This window comes from Centrocercus urophasianus, unplaced genomic scaffold, assembly GCF_019232065.1.
Source record: "Centrocercus urophasianus isolate 14NV4802_14NV808 unplaced genomic scaffold, USGS_Curo_1.0 seq_38, whole genome shotgun sequence".
NCBI classification, from domain to species: Eukaryota; Metazoa; Chordata; class Aves; order Galliformes; family Phasianidae; genus Centrocercus; species Centrocercus urophasianus.
In genome coordinates, this window is record NW_024884955.1 from 5,426,173 (window position 1) to 5,443,101 (window position 16,929).

A 16,929-nucleotide genomic window follows, 5' to 3' on the forward strand; every position below is an offset into this window, starting at 1 on the left:
GTATCACACCCTCCCCTCAACTCACTACTGATTCATCCCTCCTACCTCTTGTTTTTTCCAGCATTTTAATAGAAGCACTTACACATTTGCTCTTCCATGGCCACTGTTCTGCTCAGCTGGGACTCTTTCCTGGGGCTTTTCTTCTTTCCTGCTCTGAGCTCTTTAAATACTTTGTCTCTTCATAGAGGATGCCACAGCCTGAGCTGTGCACTGCTTAGACAATTCCTTATCAGTGAGATGCTTACTTCCTCTTGGTTATTTTTCCCCAGTGTGTAACTGGCTGGAAGCTCTTATACTTTTTCTCTACAGAGGAAAGTGCATATTGCATATGAGAAATGTATATTAGGAGCTGGGACGGAATTGTACTGGTGAAATTCATTCTGTTGCCTAGAGTCTGAAGCAGTTCTTCAGGCACAGCATACCGGTTCGGAGTGCCTGTTGCATCACTGACAGCACTAGAAGTCATTTCAAGAAAACAGCTAGCAGTAGTTCAGGATGAGCAGAATATGGAACAGACAAAGAAAGGATATTAACAAAGTCCTTGAAATCTTTACATGGAAATGTAAACTTGCCACTTGAACACTCATGAGTCCAAGAAGATGCTGTAGAGTTCTCAGAGTAGCTCCCTGGTTGAACTCCTCAGGGAGGTCTCAGGCTTCAGCAGGTTGAGGCAGGAGCAGCAGTGCACATGCAAGTCTGGAGTCTAGTTTGGAATAGTCACTGGTGGTACATGAGCGAGGTAGATGGAGCCTCTGTGAAAAGCACTTTCCAACTGCCCGTGTGGGTTGCAACATCTTTGCCTGCCTGGAAAATACTTTGTGCAGTAAGCAGCACGGTTGCTGGAACAAAAGAGGACGAGAGGAGCAGAAGAGACCTGGGCTTGAAGCATGGCATGGTGGTATTGCACTTTACTGGGGAAGGTCTTAGAGATAAGACAGCAAAAGGCATTGCTGTGTTCAGACGGGGGAAGAGATGACGACTGCTGCTGCTTAGAAGCACCGTAACGAACTGTAGTTGGAACAGTGCAGGTGTCTGCCAGCCCTGATAACACAGGGATGTTAAAAAGAGAGCTCTTATTTGAGAGCAGGCTCTTAAATAAGATTCCTCCTGTGTTCAGAGACATTCCTCTGCTTATCTGTGTATGGCTGGCCTGTGCTTCACATCCTGAAGTCCATCATGCTTGTTACCTTGTAACAGCCTGGGGAAAGGTGGGTGCAGGGTCAATGGAGTGGTTAGAGGATGGGGATTTAAGGAAGCAAAATTTGCCCTGGGGGGAGGTGTTTCAAACCCTGGTGGTATTGCAGCTGAGGGAGTATAACTCTGGGACTTACAAAGAACTCCTTAATGTCAGGCCAAGATAACTCTTTGTGTTACAGGAGTGTAACAGCATTAGTAATGTCTGCCTTCTGAATTCAGTTCAGTGGAGCATCTGCCTGGAGTACTAACAGCTGGGATCATTACTGTAAGCTGTTAGATCACATCTAGTGTCGTCCAGCATCATGACTAAAAAAGCAGCAACAGAATGAAATAAAGCAGCATGAAAGTGTCCCAGTTCCCCCATGCCTTCCATCCCATACAAAAAATACTGCAAGAGTGAAAATAAACATCATTTTAATGTGAACACTTCCAACAGATCACAGAATAACTCCAACTGTTTCTTAATCTACCATTTTAACTCAGTGCCATCAATACCACAGGAAAAAATAGATCAAGAAGTATAAACATCCATGGAAGTAGTAAGCCAGCCCTCCATTGGGATGTCCCTGTAACACCCTGTAGCAACTGTTCCAGAAGGCACAGAAAAGCTCAACTTTTAACAGAACAAAAACTGACCAAAAAACAAGCTGCAAAGAGCCCAAGCACCTGTACTGTGACATAGTGCACAGTGGACCAAGGCAGGCTGAAGTTGCTGTTGGTTTTCTTATACGTGCTGAGTAATTAAAGATAAAGAAAGTTGCTGCTGTAATCGCCTGCCCAGTCACACCATGCAGCAGAAACTCAGCTGAAGGCCAGCAGGTGTCAGGTAGGAGAGGGAATGTGCTCAGCCCTGTGCAAGTAACAATGACTTGGTTTTAAGAGTGGTATGCAGTGCTCCTTTAGCAACCCTACTTAATAGCAGCACAAATGAAGCACAACTGTCACCTGAATAAGGACTAAGAAAACTCTCAGTTTGTAACTTCTCAGAAAGAGCAGCCACTTTGTGTGCATCTTGGCCAAGTGGATAAAGTCCCTGAGGCCAGCAGGTACAGGCACATTGACTTCAACCAGGGAAGTTCACCCATATGCCTCCTTCTCAGGCAAGTGCATGAAAACTCTGCATAATCTTAGAACCAGATACACAAACTGTATATCAAACAACTACTTTAACATTCACTGTGGTGGCACAGAATGCACCACATCTCAGCAGCAATTAAAGATAGATCTCAGTACCAATCCTGCATTCAGATTGGTCCCTGCAGCATCAGAAGGGAGAAACTTCCTTCTGCAGCAGAAAAAGCTTTCCTTGTTGCTTGGTTACCCTAGGCTCTGTTCAATTCTTGCAGTAGTCTCCGTGCAGCTGTGTTCTTTGGTTCAATTTTTAACAAGCTGTTGATGTCAGCAATACTTGATTTGTAATCCTAGAAAAAGAATTTGTAAGTGTTAGTGCACTGAAAATGTCTAAGTCTCCTGCTGGAGAACTACACCCAGTGACAGAGGCAAGGCAACACAACAGCCTGGGACTGGTTTTTGAGCTGCTTTTGAGCACCAGAATCAGTGTAGCTGTTCTAAAACGTGCTGAAAAGCATTAGCAGGCTCCTACCTGAAAACTGGTCGAAAACTCCTGACTTACCTTCAGTTCTTTAAGTGCCTGAGCACGTCTGTAGAATGCCTTAACGTTTTTAGGATCTAATTGCAGAGCTTCTGTGCAGTCCTGCACTGCTTCCTTGTGTTGCTTCAGAGTCAAGTAACAGAGAGCTCTGCAATACAGACACCTGGTTAGAATCCTTTGGTTAAAAGCAGTATTTACAGCTGCAATGCAGAGAACTAGCCACAGCACAAAGCTGGACTCCCAAACCAGGGAGTATGCTAAGGAATCATTGATCAGAGCTCAATGCTTACGTTAAAAAGAGCAAAAAATAGCAAACAGTTTATCAGTCTGCAAAAAAAAAACAACCCAGCATTTTTAGAGCAACGTGCTCCTTGCTCTGCCACTCTGGAACATGCTCTGCTCATCTCAGAAGTGCACTCTGAGTACAGCAGAGTGCAATTTGTGGTTCGTGGGGCAGCAGACAAATAACAAAATGATACAGTCCTGGCAGACAAGCATTAAAGGGATGAAGCCTTTAGCAGTCCTAGGCTGAGTGGCTCTAGGGCTTGTTGCAGAATCTGATCAGAGAACATTATACAAAGTACAGGGCAGATTGTACCTGGGGGAAATGTGTGGGTGTTTTGTTGTTTGTTTTTTTAAAATTCAGTTGTCTGGAAAAAACACCAGACAGCTGTGTCAGAAGTTCCAAAGTGGCTTTCATAAAATGCCAAAAAGCACTTGGGCAATACCTGTTGGTGTAAGTTGCACATTCCTGGTTGAGCTTTAAACTCTCACTGTACTTCTCAATTGCCTTTTTATGGTTTCCTTTCTTTACGAGTTCATTTCCTTCTTCCTTAAGAGTTTGAGCTCTCTCTGTGCCAGCAGCAGTCTGGGCTGGAAGCAGTGCAAAAAAAAATACAGAACATATAAAAGCGATAAGATCAGACCAGCCTCTCAGAAGGCAAACAGCCCCATCCCAGAGGCAAGATGCAGATCAAAGGATCCAGAACGAGCGGCCAGCCCATGTTCCTGCAGCTCTCAGCCCCAGCTACAGGCACCATGCAGGCACGGCAGCCTGCCTCGCTGTCTGCAGCCCTGCTGAGCTGAAGGGCTCTCACCTGGGTCACCCTGTGGTGTGTTTCCAGGGGGAGCACCTCCAGTGGGGGCTCCTGCAGAAGGAACACCCCATCTCCTCCGGGCATCAATGGGGACTCTGGGGATGGGTGGGAGCTTCTCGCGCCAGTTCGCCCCGTGCTTCTCCAGCAGAGCTTTGGTCATCCTGGAAGAGATGGCTGGTGGTTGCACTGCTGCTGGTTGATAGCATAGGAGCTGGGGGGACTACTTTTTAACCTGACTCATGCTGAGGACCTCCTCTTCTCACTGAAAACTTTACACGCATCTCAACTACAGAAAGGGTGTTAAGGAAAAGTGTGTCTTCACATTAGCAGGGCCAAAAATACCACTGGACAACAGCTTGGACTGTTAATGCTCAGCGGGGCAGGGGATGTTTGTCACTCCTCAGCGAGCAGTGCAGTGAATTGGACGCCTCCAAGAAGAGAAAATGACTCCAGCAGTCTGCAATCCCATCTGCATGGGGGGCACAATGCACAGGACACCAGAACTTGTAAATTATTTTTCTTTTAAAATAAGTACTGGGCAAAGCAAGAAATCATTCCCAGGCCTCTATCATGTGCCAGCAGCCTGAAAGGAGCTGAGGGCATTAGCACATGCAGGGAGCATGACCCAGCCTGCCCTCTGCACAGAGCATCAGATCCTCAGCCATCTTGTTAACGTGCTCAGGACACAGCATGCTCCTGACACCGCTGCAGAAACAAAACAGGGCTCTGATCCATAGGCTGGGGTTGGAAGAGACCTTAAAGCTGATCCACTTCCAACCCCTGCCGTGGGCTGGCTGCCCCCTACCACACGCCCAGGGCCGAATCCAACCTAGCATTGGGCACCTCCAGAGATGGAGCACCCACAGCTCTCCGGGAAGCCTGGAGCAGCAAACCAGACTGCAGCACTCAGAGGCAGAAAGCAGGGCGCAGTGGGGGTTACCTGTTGACCCCATCGTGGGCCGCCTGTATGGAGCAGTCCACCTGCAGGGCGGTCTTGTAGTCCACGTAAGCCAGCACGAAGCTCTCCAGGGCCTCATAGGCAGCCGCTCGCCTGAGCAGGGGCTTGATGGCAAACGGGGTCAGGCTGAGAGCGCTGTGACGGGGAGAGAGAAGGTGACAGCGGGCAGAGAGGTCACAGGGAGCTCCCTGCTGCCTGCAACTGGACGCGTCCTGTGAGCGCTGAGCGGTGCAGGTCTGTGCTCACACAAGGCGGTGCCAAACGGTGGGAATCGGGCTGGGAGCCGCTGTCTCATTTCCTACCGTAACGAACTAAAGGGGGAAAGAAGGGAATTCTTTCCTCGGGGATGGAAACCATAAGGGAAGGGCTGCAGCTCCGGAGCCGCTCCCGAGATCTCAATGCCCATCAACCCCAGGGGAGCGGTCTATTTTCCGCTGCAGAGGGGACCAGAAGGACTCGCTCACCCGCAGCAGTCGGCGACGCAGTCCCGGCAGGCGCCGTGCCGTAACTGGCAGGCGGCGCGGTTGGCCAGCAGCACGCTGCGCTCCTCGGCGGCGGCTTCGCCTGCGCGGCACACAGAGGTGAGGTGCGGCGAGCCCGGCCCCGCCCCGCCCCGCCCCGCCCGGCCCCGCGGTACCTGCATCCTCCAGCATCGCCAGCGCGCGGCTGTACAGCTCCGCGGCCGCCCCGTACTGCCCGCGGCGGAACTCATCGTTGCCGGCGCGGCGCAGCTTGCCCGCGCTCTCCATCCTGGGCCGCGCGGCGCCGCGTGAGGGCGGCGATTTCCGGCGGCGGGCGGAAACGGCGCGGGGCCGCGATGGAGGAGTGAGGGCGGCGGGCAGGGAGCGGCCGTCCGCGGCGCTATGGAGACGGTGCAGCTGAGGAACCCGCGGCGGTGAGGACGGGGCGGGGGAGCTGGGACGGGGCTGAGGTTGAGGGCGGCGGTCGGGGCTCCGAGCGGGCGGGAGGCAGCGGGGGCCGGCGCTCTCGTCCGGCGCTCTCGTCCGGCGCTCTCGTCCGGCGCTCTCGTCCGGCGCTGTGCTCGGGCTGGGGGCGGCGGAAGCGGGACGGCACGGCACGGCATAGTGCAGCATAGCGTGACACGGCACGGCACAGCATAGCATGGCACGGCACGGCACGGCACAGCGTAGCACGGCACGGTACGGGTGGCGGTAGCGCTGCGGGAAGCGGCTGCCTCCTTCACTCGGCGTTTCGCCACTTCCTGACTCGCCGGCACGTTTCCTCCGCTGCAGGAAGCCATTGTGCGCCCAGCCTCTGCACGGCGATAAAAAGGGGAGAAAAGTGCATGTTTAATGAGGAGCGCAGCGAGTCTGTGCGGAGCGGCGGTGTTTACTGGCAGTACAGTGGTCTGTTTTAGTGTATATGTACCGTCTGTCCTTGTAACATTTTCCTTAGCGCCATAGAACGGCTTGGGTCGGATGGGACATCAGCGATCATCGCGTTCCAACCCCCCGCTGTGCTGCCCAGGGCCCGACCGGCCCGGCCTTGAACGGCCCCAGGGCTGGGGCATTGCCTCCCTCCCCCCAGTCTGGGCAGCTCGTTCCGGCGCCTGACATCTGAGCTAAACCTTCCCTCCTTTCATTTTAAACCATCCCCCCTTATCCTGTCGCTATTCACCCATGTAAAAGAGTTGTTTTCCCTTCTGTTTATGATCTCCTTTTGGCTGCATTGAGGTCGCCCTACAGCTTTCTGTTCTCTGGGCAGAACTAGAGGCTCCTCCAACATGTCTTTATAGAATATGTAGTGCCTTTTGTTTATAAAGATACAGCGCTCAGCTGCCGTAGGAAGTTTCTTGGTGAACAGCTGTCAGCATGGCAGAGTGAACTGAAACAAGTGTAGTTGGTTTCCGTGTTGTTTTGTGTGTGGGATCTCCATAAAGTTGTACTGGGGATTAGGTTGATAAGCGAGGGGTCGCAGTACAACTCCAGCTGGCTCTTCCTCTTTTGTGCAGTATCTGTCTAGGCACAGAACCAGTGGTTAAACTAATGTCATTAAAGCTGTACAAGTGAGATTAGTGCAGTACTGCCTCCTTCCTCAAAGCAAGCATCTTACAGTACGTATGGAACGCATCAGACAAGGCTGCCTTCCCCTCTGCATGCCCTGCGTTCCCTTCTGCGTGCCCTTAGTGCAATGTACTTTCCAGACAGAACTGTGAACATTAGCAGTATGGTCAGTAGCTGCAAGAGGCTGCTATGCTGTGTTAAGGTTTGGCCACCAGCGTGCAGATCCCTTAGTGTGTTCTGCAAAGAAGGACTGTAGATGTGTGTCTGTGATCAAACCCTGTGCTCTGTAACTCTCGCTCCTCTTCTGATGTTAGATAACGCTAATGATGAAACGTCTTCTGATGATGGGAAATAAACTTATTTGATAAGCAACCTACTTTATACTGAGCCTTTTGTAAGTTTAAATGGCATTTTTAAATCTTTCTGTTTCAACGGAGCCCAAACTGCCATAAAATTAAGTGAAATTTCTCTATTCTTATATACACAGGCAGCTGAAGAAGTTGGATGAAGACAGCTTAACCAAACAGCCTGAAGAAGTATTTGATGTATTGGAGAAGCTTGGAGAAGGGTATGTGCTATGTGACAATGTGCCTTAAGTACATTTATCAAAGAACAGATGTGTGTTACTAATATGTGCTCGATGGGCTTTGATTTTTCACTTTTGATGATCCTGTTACTGTAGAAGTATGTGGTAGCGTAGCAGCTGCAGTGACTCGAGGCATTGCAGTTCATCCCAGTACCTCTGCAGGAGGTCTGTGTGATGGCAGGCAGCTTCTGTTTCCTAGAGCCACTTGTGTTGGGAGCACTAAATAGTATGTTTACCACCTTAAGCACTTCGTTTATAAAACAGAGTGGGAATTCTTCCTAGCTGCTGTAAGAAGGTGGAAATAAAGTAAACAGTGTCTGATGAGTGAGCAAAGCTTTCTGACCTGAGCTGTGGTTTTTACTGTTGCTCAGTGGTACCGTGTGCCAGAGAAGGAGAGAACTGGCTTTATTGGATTCTTCCAAAGCTGTGGGCACGTAATGGTGGTTGGCTCCTTTCTGACCATCTCAGCATGCTGCTGGTTGTTACAGCGTATGCAAGCTGTTAGTTGATTATGTAAATAAATTGAAAAATTCTCTTAGCAGGAGGGTGATTTGTTTTTTCCTCTCAAGTCTGCAATTGCAATTATCATGCTTTTTGTGTTTTAAAAATATTACTGTATTCACTATTTGTTTAATATTTTGTTCCGCAGTTCCTATGGCAGTGTGTTCAAAGCTATTCATAAAGAGACGGGTCAGGTAGTTGCAATCAAACAGGTTCCTGTGGAGTCTGACCTGCAAGAGATTATAAAGGAGATATCCATAATGCAGCAGTGTGACAGGTAAATGTGTACTGCAGAACCCATCATCAGTATGCAAAGAAAGTATTGACTGTGATCTGGCATGTAGTCACATAAAAGCGATGATGTTGCCTTCAATGTTTTTTGAAAGGCTGGACTTGTACAGTCAAGTTACCCCGTATCAGCTGAGTCATGTTTGGGTAGTGTTAACCCAAGTGAAGGTAAGACAACAACAATTTAGCTTGCAATGTGAGAGCATTAAGCTGACTAAGTGAAATAACCTTGCACCTGCTGCCAGCACAGAGCAAAGCGTGTGAGCAGCTCCTGCAGTGCTCCTCATGCACCTTAACTTCTGGGCAGCAGTGATGAGGTTGTGTGTTAGACCAGTTCCCTTGTCCAAAGGGGCAGTGAATTGCACACAAGCTTTGGGATATGAAAACGCTAGGAGAGGGATTTTTTTGGTTTATTGGGTTTTCAAGGGGCATGTGGATGAGAGCTGCTAATGCATGACTGCTCTTGCATGTGCGCAGTGTACGTGCTGTCATCTGCTTTAGGTGGCAGAATTGTACTTACAGTGCAGGTTGCAGTGCGTGACAAGCTGTCTGCTGATGTTAGCATGCTGAGAATAACTTATGGGCTGATGTTTGGCTCTTTGGTTGTCTGCATGTTTCTTATGGAAAAAGTCATTTTATGAGCTCAGCTGGACAAGAGCAAGGGCTGCAGAAGGCCTTCTGTCAGTGACTGAAGAGTAAAACATACACATTTCTTCCTGTGGTTTGAGTCCAGCCTCAAGAAATGCTATTTTGAGGGAGTTTAGGCATAGAAAACCATTTAAAACAAATGACATTAGCAATATAAAACTATGTTCCTAGTCATTCACTCTATTGCTCTTCACTCACTATCGTTAAGCAAAGATAATTGGTGGCATCTAAGAGAATGAAACTTCTAACAGATTTAGTCTTGTGAAGTTGTACTGTGTGAATCAACAGAGCATAAGATTTTCTTCTCAAACATTAAAGAATACACTGGGGTGGGATTGGCTTCTCAGTGTTGCTCGTCTTGAACTTCTTCATTAGAAAGTATTTGGCAGACCTTAGGTTAAGTGCACTTCTGTTCTTTAGCTTTGTCCTCATTAAATCAGAAGGGTTCTCTCTCTTTTAGCCGTTTTGCTTTACCTTTCCCAAAGGATAAATGGTCGTTCTGACTGTGCTGTACTTTGTTGTTCACCCTCTGGGCAGTCCAGTAGTTGACTACAAGGGAAAGATTTAGGTTGTACTTAATTCCTAAAATAACTTGCATTTCTGGACTGAATAATAGAAATAAGGAGGTGAACATTCCTCATAATCACCACAGCGGTTATTTTCCAGCTTTTGACCTTATTTAATCTTTCTGTTTGTTTTCAGACACTCTGTAGCAGCTTTACCAGGATCTTGCCAAGGTCCGTTTTTCATTCCATTGATGCCCTGCCTACTTGATTGCCACAGTTCAGGGAGCAAAAGCAGACTGAAAGCTGATCTCTCCTTGTTTCTGCAGGATTTACTTTCAGACGTTTTAGCTCCCTGAACTGCTGTTGTGACAGGTCATGTGGACACCACTGCTAGGACAGGCTTGCAGGACTGTGGTTGCTCACTGCAGACTCAGGCTGGTGCAAAACACTTGGTCAGGGCTTCAGTGGCACTTCCATGTCTGAATTTTTAGAACCTGCTTAGGGAGGCTGCAGTATTGTTCGCCTTTGCTTATTCAGTTGTGCTGTTCTCCAGTATTTGACCCTTTGTTCTCATTTTGTCACGTTTCATAGCCCTCATGTGGTGAAATATTACGGCAGCTACTTTAAGAACACAGACCTGTGGATCGTCATGGAGTACTGCGGCGCTGGATCCGTGTCTGATATTATTCGGTTACGAAATAAAACTGTACGTACTCTTTCTTCTGAATGCTATAAATGGGAAGCAGGAGTGGTGGCTCAGGAAGCTGAGCAGCACATTCAGTGCTTTTGGTGTAATTCTCATGAGGTGTTCAGTGTCTGAAACAACCACGGGCTGCCACTGCAATGTGGGTCCTTTGTTCCCCTGAAGATAAGAAGGCTGGTTATGTTGATCAAGTTTGGGTTGTTTGGCTGATGTAATTAGCTTGCAAGGTTTTGGTGAGGTGTTTGGTTGGCATTCCTGAAAACCCAGGCAGGTTCTGAATGACAGACTGCTTTGCCTTGCTTCTGGCTTTGCAGGGTAAGAGTTACTAGGTGTGGAAGGCTGTGGTGCAGATGTGCAGGTATGCTGGTCGAAAGCTAATTCTCATATGTAATGCTGAAGGTTGCTGCCTAGAAGTATATGTATTCCTCTATTAGTCAGTATGGCAACCTTTGATAAAGGCAATTAAATAACAGTCTATAAATCTCAGGGAGGTATAAACTGAAACACCACTGTGTTCCATCTCAGAAACCGAGAGGTTGACAGTAACACTTCTTTTTAGCTTACAGAGGAGGAAATTGCTACGATAGTACAATCAACGCTGAAAGGGCTGGAGTACCTGCATTTTATGAGGAAAATACATAGAGATATCAAAGCTGGAAATATATTGCTAAATACAGAGGGACATGCTAAGCTTGCGGATTTTGGAGTGGCAGGACAACTCACAGTAAGTAAAACCAAGATGGTTGTGTACCCCTCTGGTCTTCTTTCTAATGCCACGTGCTTGTGGAGACTTTGAGACATTCAGAAGTGTTTTCAGCACTTTACATCAACATAATGAGACACTATGACAGCAGCACAGCTTCCTCTGTGGGAGCTGTTAGACCTAAGTAATGGTTTGTAATAACATTTGCTGTTTGCTTCAGTTCATGTCTAATGTCTGCAGCACACTTCAGTTTCTCTCTGCTGCTTTCCATATCTCTGTCTTGCTTAACCTGGTAATATATACATGTGCAGATGGAAGATAATTAAGATTGTAAATCGTTAATGAATATTTGTGGCTAATAACAGTTGCCATGGTCTGGATTTTTATCCTGCTCTTCTTCTCAGGATACCATGGCAAAACGGAACACAGTTATAGGGACCCCGTTTTGGATGGCTCCAGAAGTGATTCAAGAGATTGGATACAATTGTGTTGCAGACATCTGGTCACTGGGAATCACTGCAATAGAAATGGCTGAAGGCAAACCACCATATGCAGATATTCATCCCATGAGGGTGAGGACTGTGACTTTTTAAAATGTATTGCGGTGCAAAATCTGTGATTTGCTATGACAGCTGGATGAGTGATGTATCAAGGTGCCCTCTTGTTTATAATTTAGAGAAAATGGTTTGCTTTCTGTCACTTTGTTGTACTGTTGATTAAATGTAAAATGGAGAAGGAAAATCATGATCCTCATCTATCAAGGCACGGCTGAGTCTTCCAGTGTTGAGTGTGAAGAAATATATTTTATGCTGTGCATTATACAAAATGGTTTGTTTTTGTTTTTGTTTTTCAAGCACATATGTTTAAGACTTTAAAATGGCAGATTCACACCTCTTGGTGCAGCTAATGGCTCAGACAGACATGTAAGCTCCTAGTCAGAAAAGTCTGATTTGTTGCTCTATCCTCCCTCTGCGCAGTTTAATATATAAAATATTGGTAGAGACTCTTCTGAAGCAGCAAACTTGAAACATGTATCATTCTTTAGTGCCTGTGTATGTTTTTATGTATTTATGTGAGGGGATTTTAAACTTGGTTTGGAAACCTGGCATATTCTTCTGTTTTTAGGCAATTTTCATGATTCCTACCAATCCTCCTCCAACGTTTCGGAAACCAGAGCTCTGGTCGGATGCTTTCACAGACTTCGTGAAGCAGTGTCTTGTCAAGAGCCCTGAGCAGCGTGCTACTGCAACACAGCTTCTGCAGGTCTGCCTCGTCTTGGGAGAGTGTGAACTCTAGAGCAGGCTTGCTGTAGTGCAGGCAGTGCTGTGCCCCTTGGGCTGTTGTCATTTCTTGGGTTATCCTTCTCATTACAAATTTCACTCTCTAATAGCTGATCTAAAAACCTTGTACCCAACTTCAGCCTTTCAGTTCTTCCTTAAGATCTGATCTGATTTCATCTTCCTATCTTTGTGGATGGTTTTTGTTTTTTTTTGTTTCTTTTTTTTTTATCCTTCAGATTCTCACCAGCAATGCCAAGTACCTGTCTCTTAATTCACTAGAAAGCAACTAGGTGAACTTTAAGGTCTCCTCCAACCTAAGCCATTCTATGATTCTAAGTGAAAGTAACTGCTCAGAATGATGTATGCATTTGTAGTTGGTTGTTGACAGTTCAGTTGGTGAGGAGTAAGTGGGGCTTGTGGGTGGGGAATGAGCCCAGGTGTCACAGCAGTGGTGCCTTCAGAGTGTGATCTTGTCTGTGCAGACAGGTCTCCCTCCTGCGCCGTGCAGAAGGTTTTTTGTTTTGTTCTGCTTTTAGCAAGGGATTGAATTAATCATCAGTTTTGATTGGAAACGGGCCACAGCAGCAGTGTTTTACTGTCAGGTGCTGGTTCAGGTGCAGTGCTTACTAACTTTAACATACTACACAGCACCCATTTGTTAAAAGTGCCAAAGGAGCATCAATTCTGCGCGATTTGATTAACGAAGCGATGGACATCAAACTGAAACGCCAGGAGGCACAACAGCGTGAGCTGGATCAAGAAGATGAAGAAAATTCAGTGAGTATTTCATAGCTACAGCATACAGAGTTCAGACTCCTGGACCTTGCATAATGCTAAGCTGCTTTGGTCCTTATTTTTGTAATATTTTGTTTAACTGCTCAAAGGTTTTACGTAGCTCTAGAGTTTTGTACTTATGGCTGCTTAACTTGATATTTGAGCTCTGCTCTGCCTTTGTGTTTGAATGGAGCAGTCAGCAATTATGACTTTGTATTTAGCTCAAAGTGTAGCTAAGACCTGCCATTGGCTGTGAGTGTGTAGTAGCACATGCTAAAGACTCAGTACGGGTTTCTAATTGGATAATATTATTTATGCAGCAATGAGAATGTTTCACAGTAGAGTCAGATCTTATATTGCTCTCAATACAAATGAATATCTGTGATGCACTATGATATAAGTGTGTTATGTTGTTTCACTGTTGTGCTTTAGAACACCCCTTATAGAAACTTTGTACTACACAAGAGCAACCGCCAGAAGTATGAGGTGAGGGCATGACAAGTGTGCAGGGGATTGCTGTGAATTTCTGTCCTGGGTGCCTTGTTCCAGTGATTACAGCATGTGAATATGGAAAGCATGTTGAAAGCTGTCTCGTGAGCCTCTGTTTGCTTCAACCTGAATAAATGACACAGGCAGCAAAAGGCACTGTGTGCCACAGTCCTTTCCAGAGATTGGACACGAGGAGTGTGTTGCACAATAAAAAAGATGTATGCTGTTAATCTAGTTTTCCAGCTTAGGACTGCATATTTATTCAGCATGGAAGTAATTTTATTGGTTATGTTGCCATGATGTTGACCTGAAGAGTATTGTCCCAACTGTCTCTCGTTTGTTTCTGGGGTGCAGAGAGATGGCGTCTCTGTAGAGGAGCTGAGCGGTCTCTCTCTGGGCCTGTTTGTTTTCCTGAAGCTTCTGTACTCTGTGTCTGCTAGCAGAAAAGTGTTCTCAAGTGCTTTCAAAGTGCTGTGGAAATTTCTGCAGTAGTTCTTTGTTAAATGATGTGTAGTGAAGGAATTTGCTACTTCCTCTCACCCACTCATCTCCACATAAAACATACTTCTATTAGCTTCTTGTGGAGTCTTTCCCTCCTCGTGCTGTTGGCTTTGAGATTGGGAGATGCATTTATATTGACATGCTTAGCAGAGCAAAGAAAATGCATAGAACACCAGAATGTGAAAAGGTGTTCTTCCTTCTGCCAGTGACATGGAGATAGGTCTGCAAGCTGTAACGCTGTTTTCCCTCTATCAGTAATTCAGATCAGTAAAGGCATGTTTGCACATAGGTTAAAGAACTGTGAACTTAATTCTCAAACCAAAATATGAGCTTTATTTTTTTAATATTTTCAAGATGAGATGTCCAGAAATTTGTTCTGCTGGATTTAATAAGTACCACTGCTGTAAGCCTAGGAATTGGTTTCTGTTGTTCAGCTGCACATTGCTGGTAAATTAAGTAGATCGTAGTCATTCTGACCTCACTCTTCACTACTACTAGAACTTGTTTCAGAAGTTTCTTGCAGGTTCTGCCACTTGAATTTTGGCAGCAATTTCTGCAATACTGATACACCTTATTAAATGGTAGGGTAAGAAATAGTTTTCATCTGAAACAAAAAATGATTAGGCTTTGATAGTTAGTTCCTTCTTGGTTCAGTTTTCTTCAGTGCTTCTGAATTTTATAGAAATAAAACAACCTAAATGTTGAAAGCAGACTTCTAAAATGGAGGGTAATGGCTTTTCTTTGGTATGCCACACAAAATACAGACTGAGGACTATTGCAGTTTTGTAACTAATACCTCCTTGGTGAACTGCATCACTTAAGACAGGGTTTTAGATCAGCTGTTACCACTGGCAGAGCGAATAGGAATGTTGATGTCTGAATGAGTATTGCAATCTGTCTAGGGCTGGCTCACCAGGTCAGCAATGAGATGCTGGTTCAGTTGAGAAACTTCCAGTGATTGTTTCTGTTTTTATTTCGCACTTTGTCAGTATGAGCAGCTTTCCTTACTCATTTGGAGATATCAGGGAGAGATCTAAGGGCATAAAACAAACTGCTGCTGGTTTCTGTCTGTGTCTGTCAAGATCTCTGAGTTAATAGGATTTTCCAGTGTCCTTGAATGCAGCCACTTTTCATTGGACCTCACCACCATCAGTAAAAATGTGCTGCTGGTATCTCTGTACAGGAGGAAGATGAAACTGACTCAGGTACCATGGTGAGGGCAAGTGGAGATGAAACTGGTACCATCAGAGTGGTCAACACAATGAGCGATGGAGCCAACACCATGATAGAACACGATGGCACCTTGGAATCCCAGTTGGGTACAATGGTCATAAACACCGAAGATGAAGAGGAGGAGGGCACCATGAAAAGTAAGAACGCATCTTTAACTTAAGCAGAATTACTGGTGAACTGACACAGTGAATGAAGGGCCACACTTACAGCAACAGATAGCTTACACGTTTCAAAGGCAGCAGGACGTGCAGTGTGACGAGCTAGCATCTCTAGCATTTGCTCAATTTCTTGAAGTTACTTTTGTTAGCAGGGACACTTGAACAAACCGAGGCGCTCAAGTTGAAATTTGTTCCACCCCAATAGAGAAAAGCTTGATAAGACTTATCACAAGGCGTAAGATTTAAAATGATGCCATGTTGATAGCTGATAGTCTGTGCAAGACCTCAGAGCATGGTCTGGGGAAGAGTTGAAAGTGTTTATTTAAATGAAAAGCTGGTAAGGAGAATGAATCTCCTTGGCAAACTACGAGTAGAAGGAAAAAAATCTTGTCAATTATGAATTCTCATAGAAATCTGTGCCCACAGAGTTGGCAATCACCTCTGCCTTAGACTCTTGAGGTCACAGGTGGGTCGGTTGGCCGGCATGGATGTTTGTTCAGGGACTGAGTGCTGACTGGGGGCTTGGTGGCTGTGGGACATGGCTATCATAGACAGGGCTTGTTCTTTGGACTCTTGCAGTGTTTCCAGAAGCTGCTTTGGCTAGCTGATTTTTAAACTTCAGCTATGATGGGAAGGGAAAAAAAAAATTCAAAGCAGAAGTTCAGAAAAATAATTTTCTTATGAAATTTTGCATTGAATCCTTTTTCTATGTGGGTGCACTCTAGGGTTTGTGAGGGGACACTGCTTTCTCCTGAAGATGAAGCTTCAGCACAACCTGCTTCAGGGTTTTTGCAGACTTTAGCAAACACCGTTTCAGTGCTTTAGAAATGGATTAGAAATGGAGGTGTCAGCCCATGCAGCAGAGCCAGGGGAGTAATGCTGTTGGGTGTTTGTGGAGTGAGGTGACCAGCGGGAGGCAGGTGGATGCTGAGAGGACTTTAAAACTCAGTGAAAGAGAACTGGATGTGTTAGCACCTCTGTATCAAATGAAGTTACTATTTCTGCACAAATAGAAACAGTCTGTGCTGTTCTGTTTCTTGATTTACAATAGCAGAGGCATTATCTGTGGAGCTCCTGCGGTGGCTATCAAAGCTGTGTCAGCAAAGCAACGGTGCTTCAGTTGATCTGTGTGCTTAATAGGTGCTTATTTCCTTATCTTCTTTTTAAGAATGCACATAACTCAAAAGCTCGTGTGCAGAGCTTTTTGGAGACACTTTTGATAACCTTTCCTTTGCAAGGATTTAGAGTAGAATCAGGAGTATATTGCATATTAATAGGGTTCAGCATCGAGCCTCGAGAGGGAGCTCCAGAACAAGCTCTAAGAGCGTAGCTCTGCAGCTAGGATTCGCAGCCAAGCGTTGAGCAGAAGTGCTTGAGCAGCTCAGCATCCCACAGGAGGCATTTGGAGGCCCGGGGACCGAGTGCTGTGTGACACTGGTACCACTGGTGCCACGGTGAGACGTTCTGCACAGCGACGTCGTGACACCGGGCTTGCTCAGCATGCTGCTGCGGGTTGTGCTGCATTGCTGTAACTGACAGATGTGATGCTAATGAATATGATTGTACCAAACTGAAACTTAACTTTTCCTTAGCACGTTACTCTCTTTCTCCCTCAGTACCATACGCTGACATTCTTGCTTCTGCACACAGAGGTTCTGCAATGGTTTCTTA

The 16,929-nt window shown here is 46.2% G+C and overlaps 2 protein-coding genes across 2 annotated transcripts in view; one reads left to right on the plus strand and one right to left on the minus strand.

The window, feature by feature from the left end:
* Window positions 1-1,594: 1,594 nt before the first annotated feature.
* TOMM34 (translocase of outer mitochondrial membrane 34) lies at window positions 1,595-5,613 on the minus strand. The gene is made up of 7 exons (XM_042832272.1): window positions 5,502-5,613; window positions 5,329-5,428; window positions 4,847-4,999; window positions 3,907-4,067; window positions 3,538-3,682; window positions 2,831-2,957; window positions 1,595-2,618 (listed from the first exon to the last, which is right to left on the minus strand). Exons 1-7 carry the CDS (start codon window positions 5,611-5,613, stop codon window positions 2,520-2,522), a joined length of 897 nt encoding a protein of 298 aa, XP_042688206.1. The 3' UTR covers window positions 1,595-2,519.
* Window positions 5,614-5,677: 64 nt separating this feature from the next.
* Window positions 5,678-16,929, plus strand: part of STK4 (serine/threonine kinase 4) — a 39,990-nt gene continuing 28,738 nt past the window's right edge. Inside the window, exons 1-9 of the mRNA XM_042832443.1 lie at window positions 5,678-5,759; window positions 7,376-7,456; window positions 8,124-8,252; window positions 10,009-10,123; window positions 10,680-10,844; window positions 11,228-11,395; window positions 11,949-12,086; window positions 12,752-12,880; window positions 15,051-15,237. Of these exons, the coding sequence (XP_042688377.1) occupies window positions 5,728-5,759; window positions 7,376-7,456; window positions 8,124-8,252; window positions 10,009-10,123; window positions 10,680-10,844; window positions 11,228-11,395; window positions 11,949-12,086; window positions 12,752-12,880; window positions 15,051-15,237 (1,144 nt within the window). The 5' untranslated portion in view covers window positions 5,678-5,727. The remainder of the gene's footprint in view (window positions 5,760-7,375; window positions 7,457-8,123; window positions 8,253-10,008; window positions 10,124-10,679; window positions 10,845-11,227; window positions 11,396-11,948; window positions 12,087-12,751; window positions 12,881-15,050; window positions 15,238-16,929) is intronic.

What these genes read in the sequence shown, in the direction of transcription:
- TOMM34 (XM_042832272.1), bottom strand. Translation starts at nt 5,613, where the DNA reads ATGGAGAGCGCGGGCAAGCTGCGCCGCGCCGGCAACGATGAGTTCCGC. An exon ending in GGCGATGCTGGAGGATGCAG is followed by an intron (nt 5,429 to 5,501) that starts GTACCGCGGGGC and finishes TGTGCCGCGCAG; the next exon opens with GCGAAGCCGCCGCCGAGGAG. An exon ending in GCCCACGATGGGGTCAACAG is followed by an intron (nt 4,068 to 4,846) that starts GTAACCCCCACT and finishes CATCTCTTCCAG; the next exon opens with GATGACCAAAGCTCTGCTGG.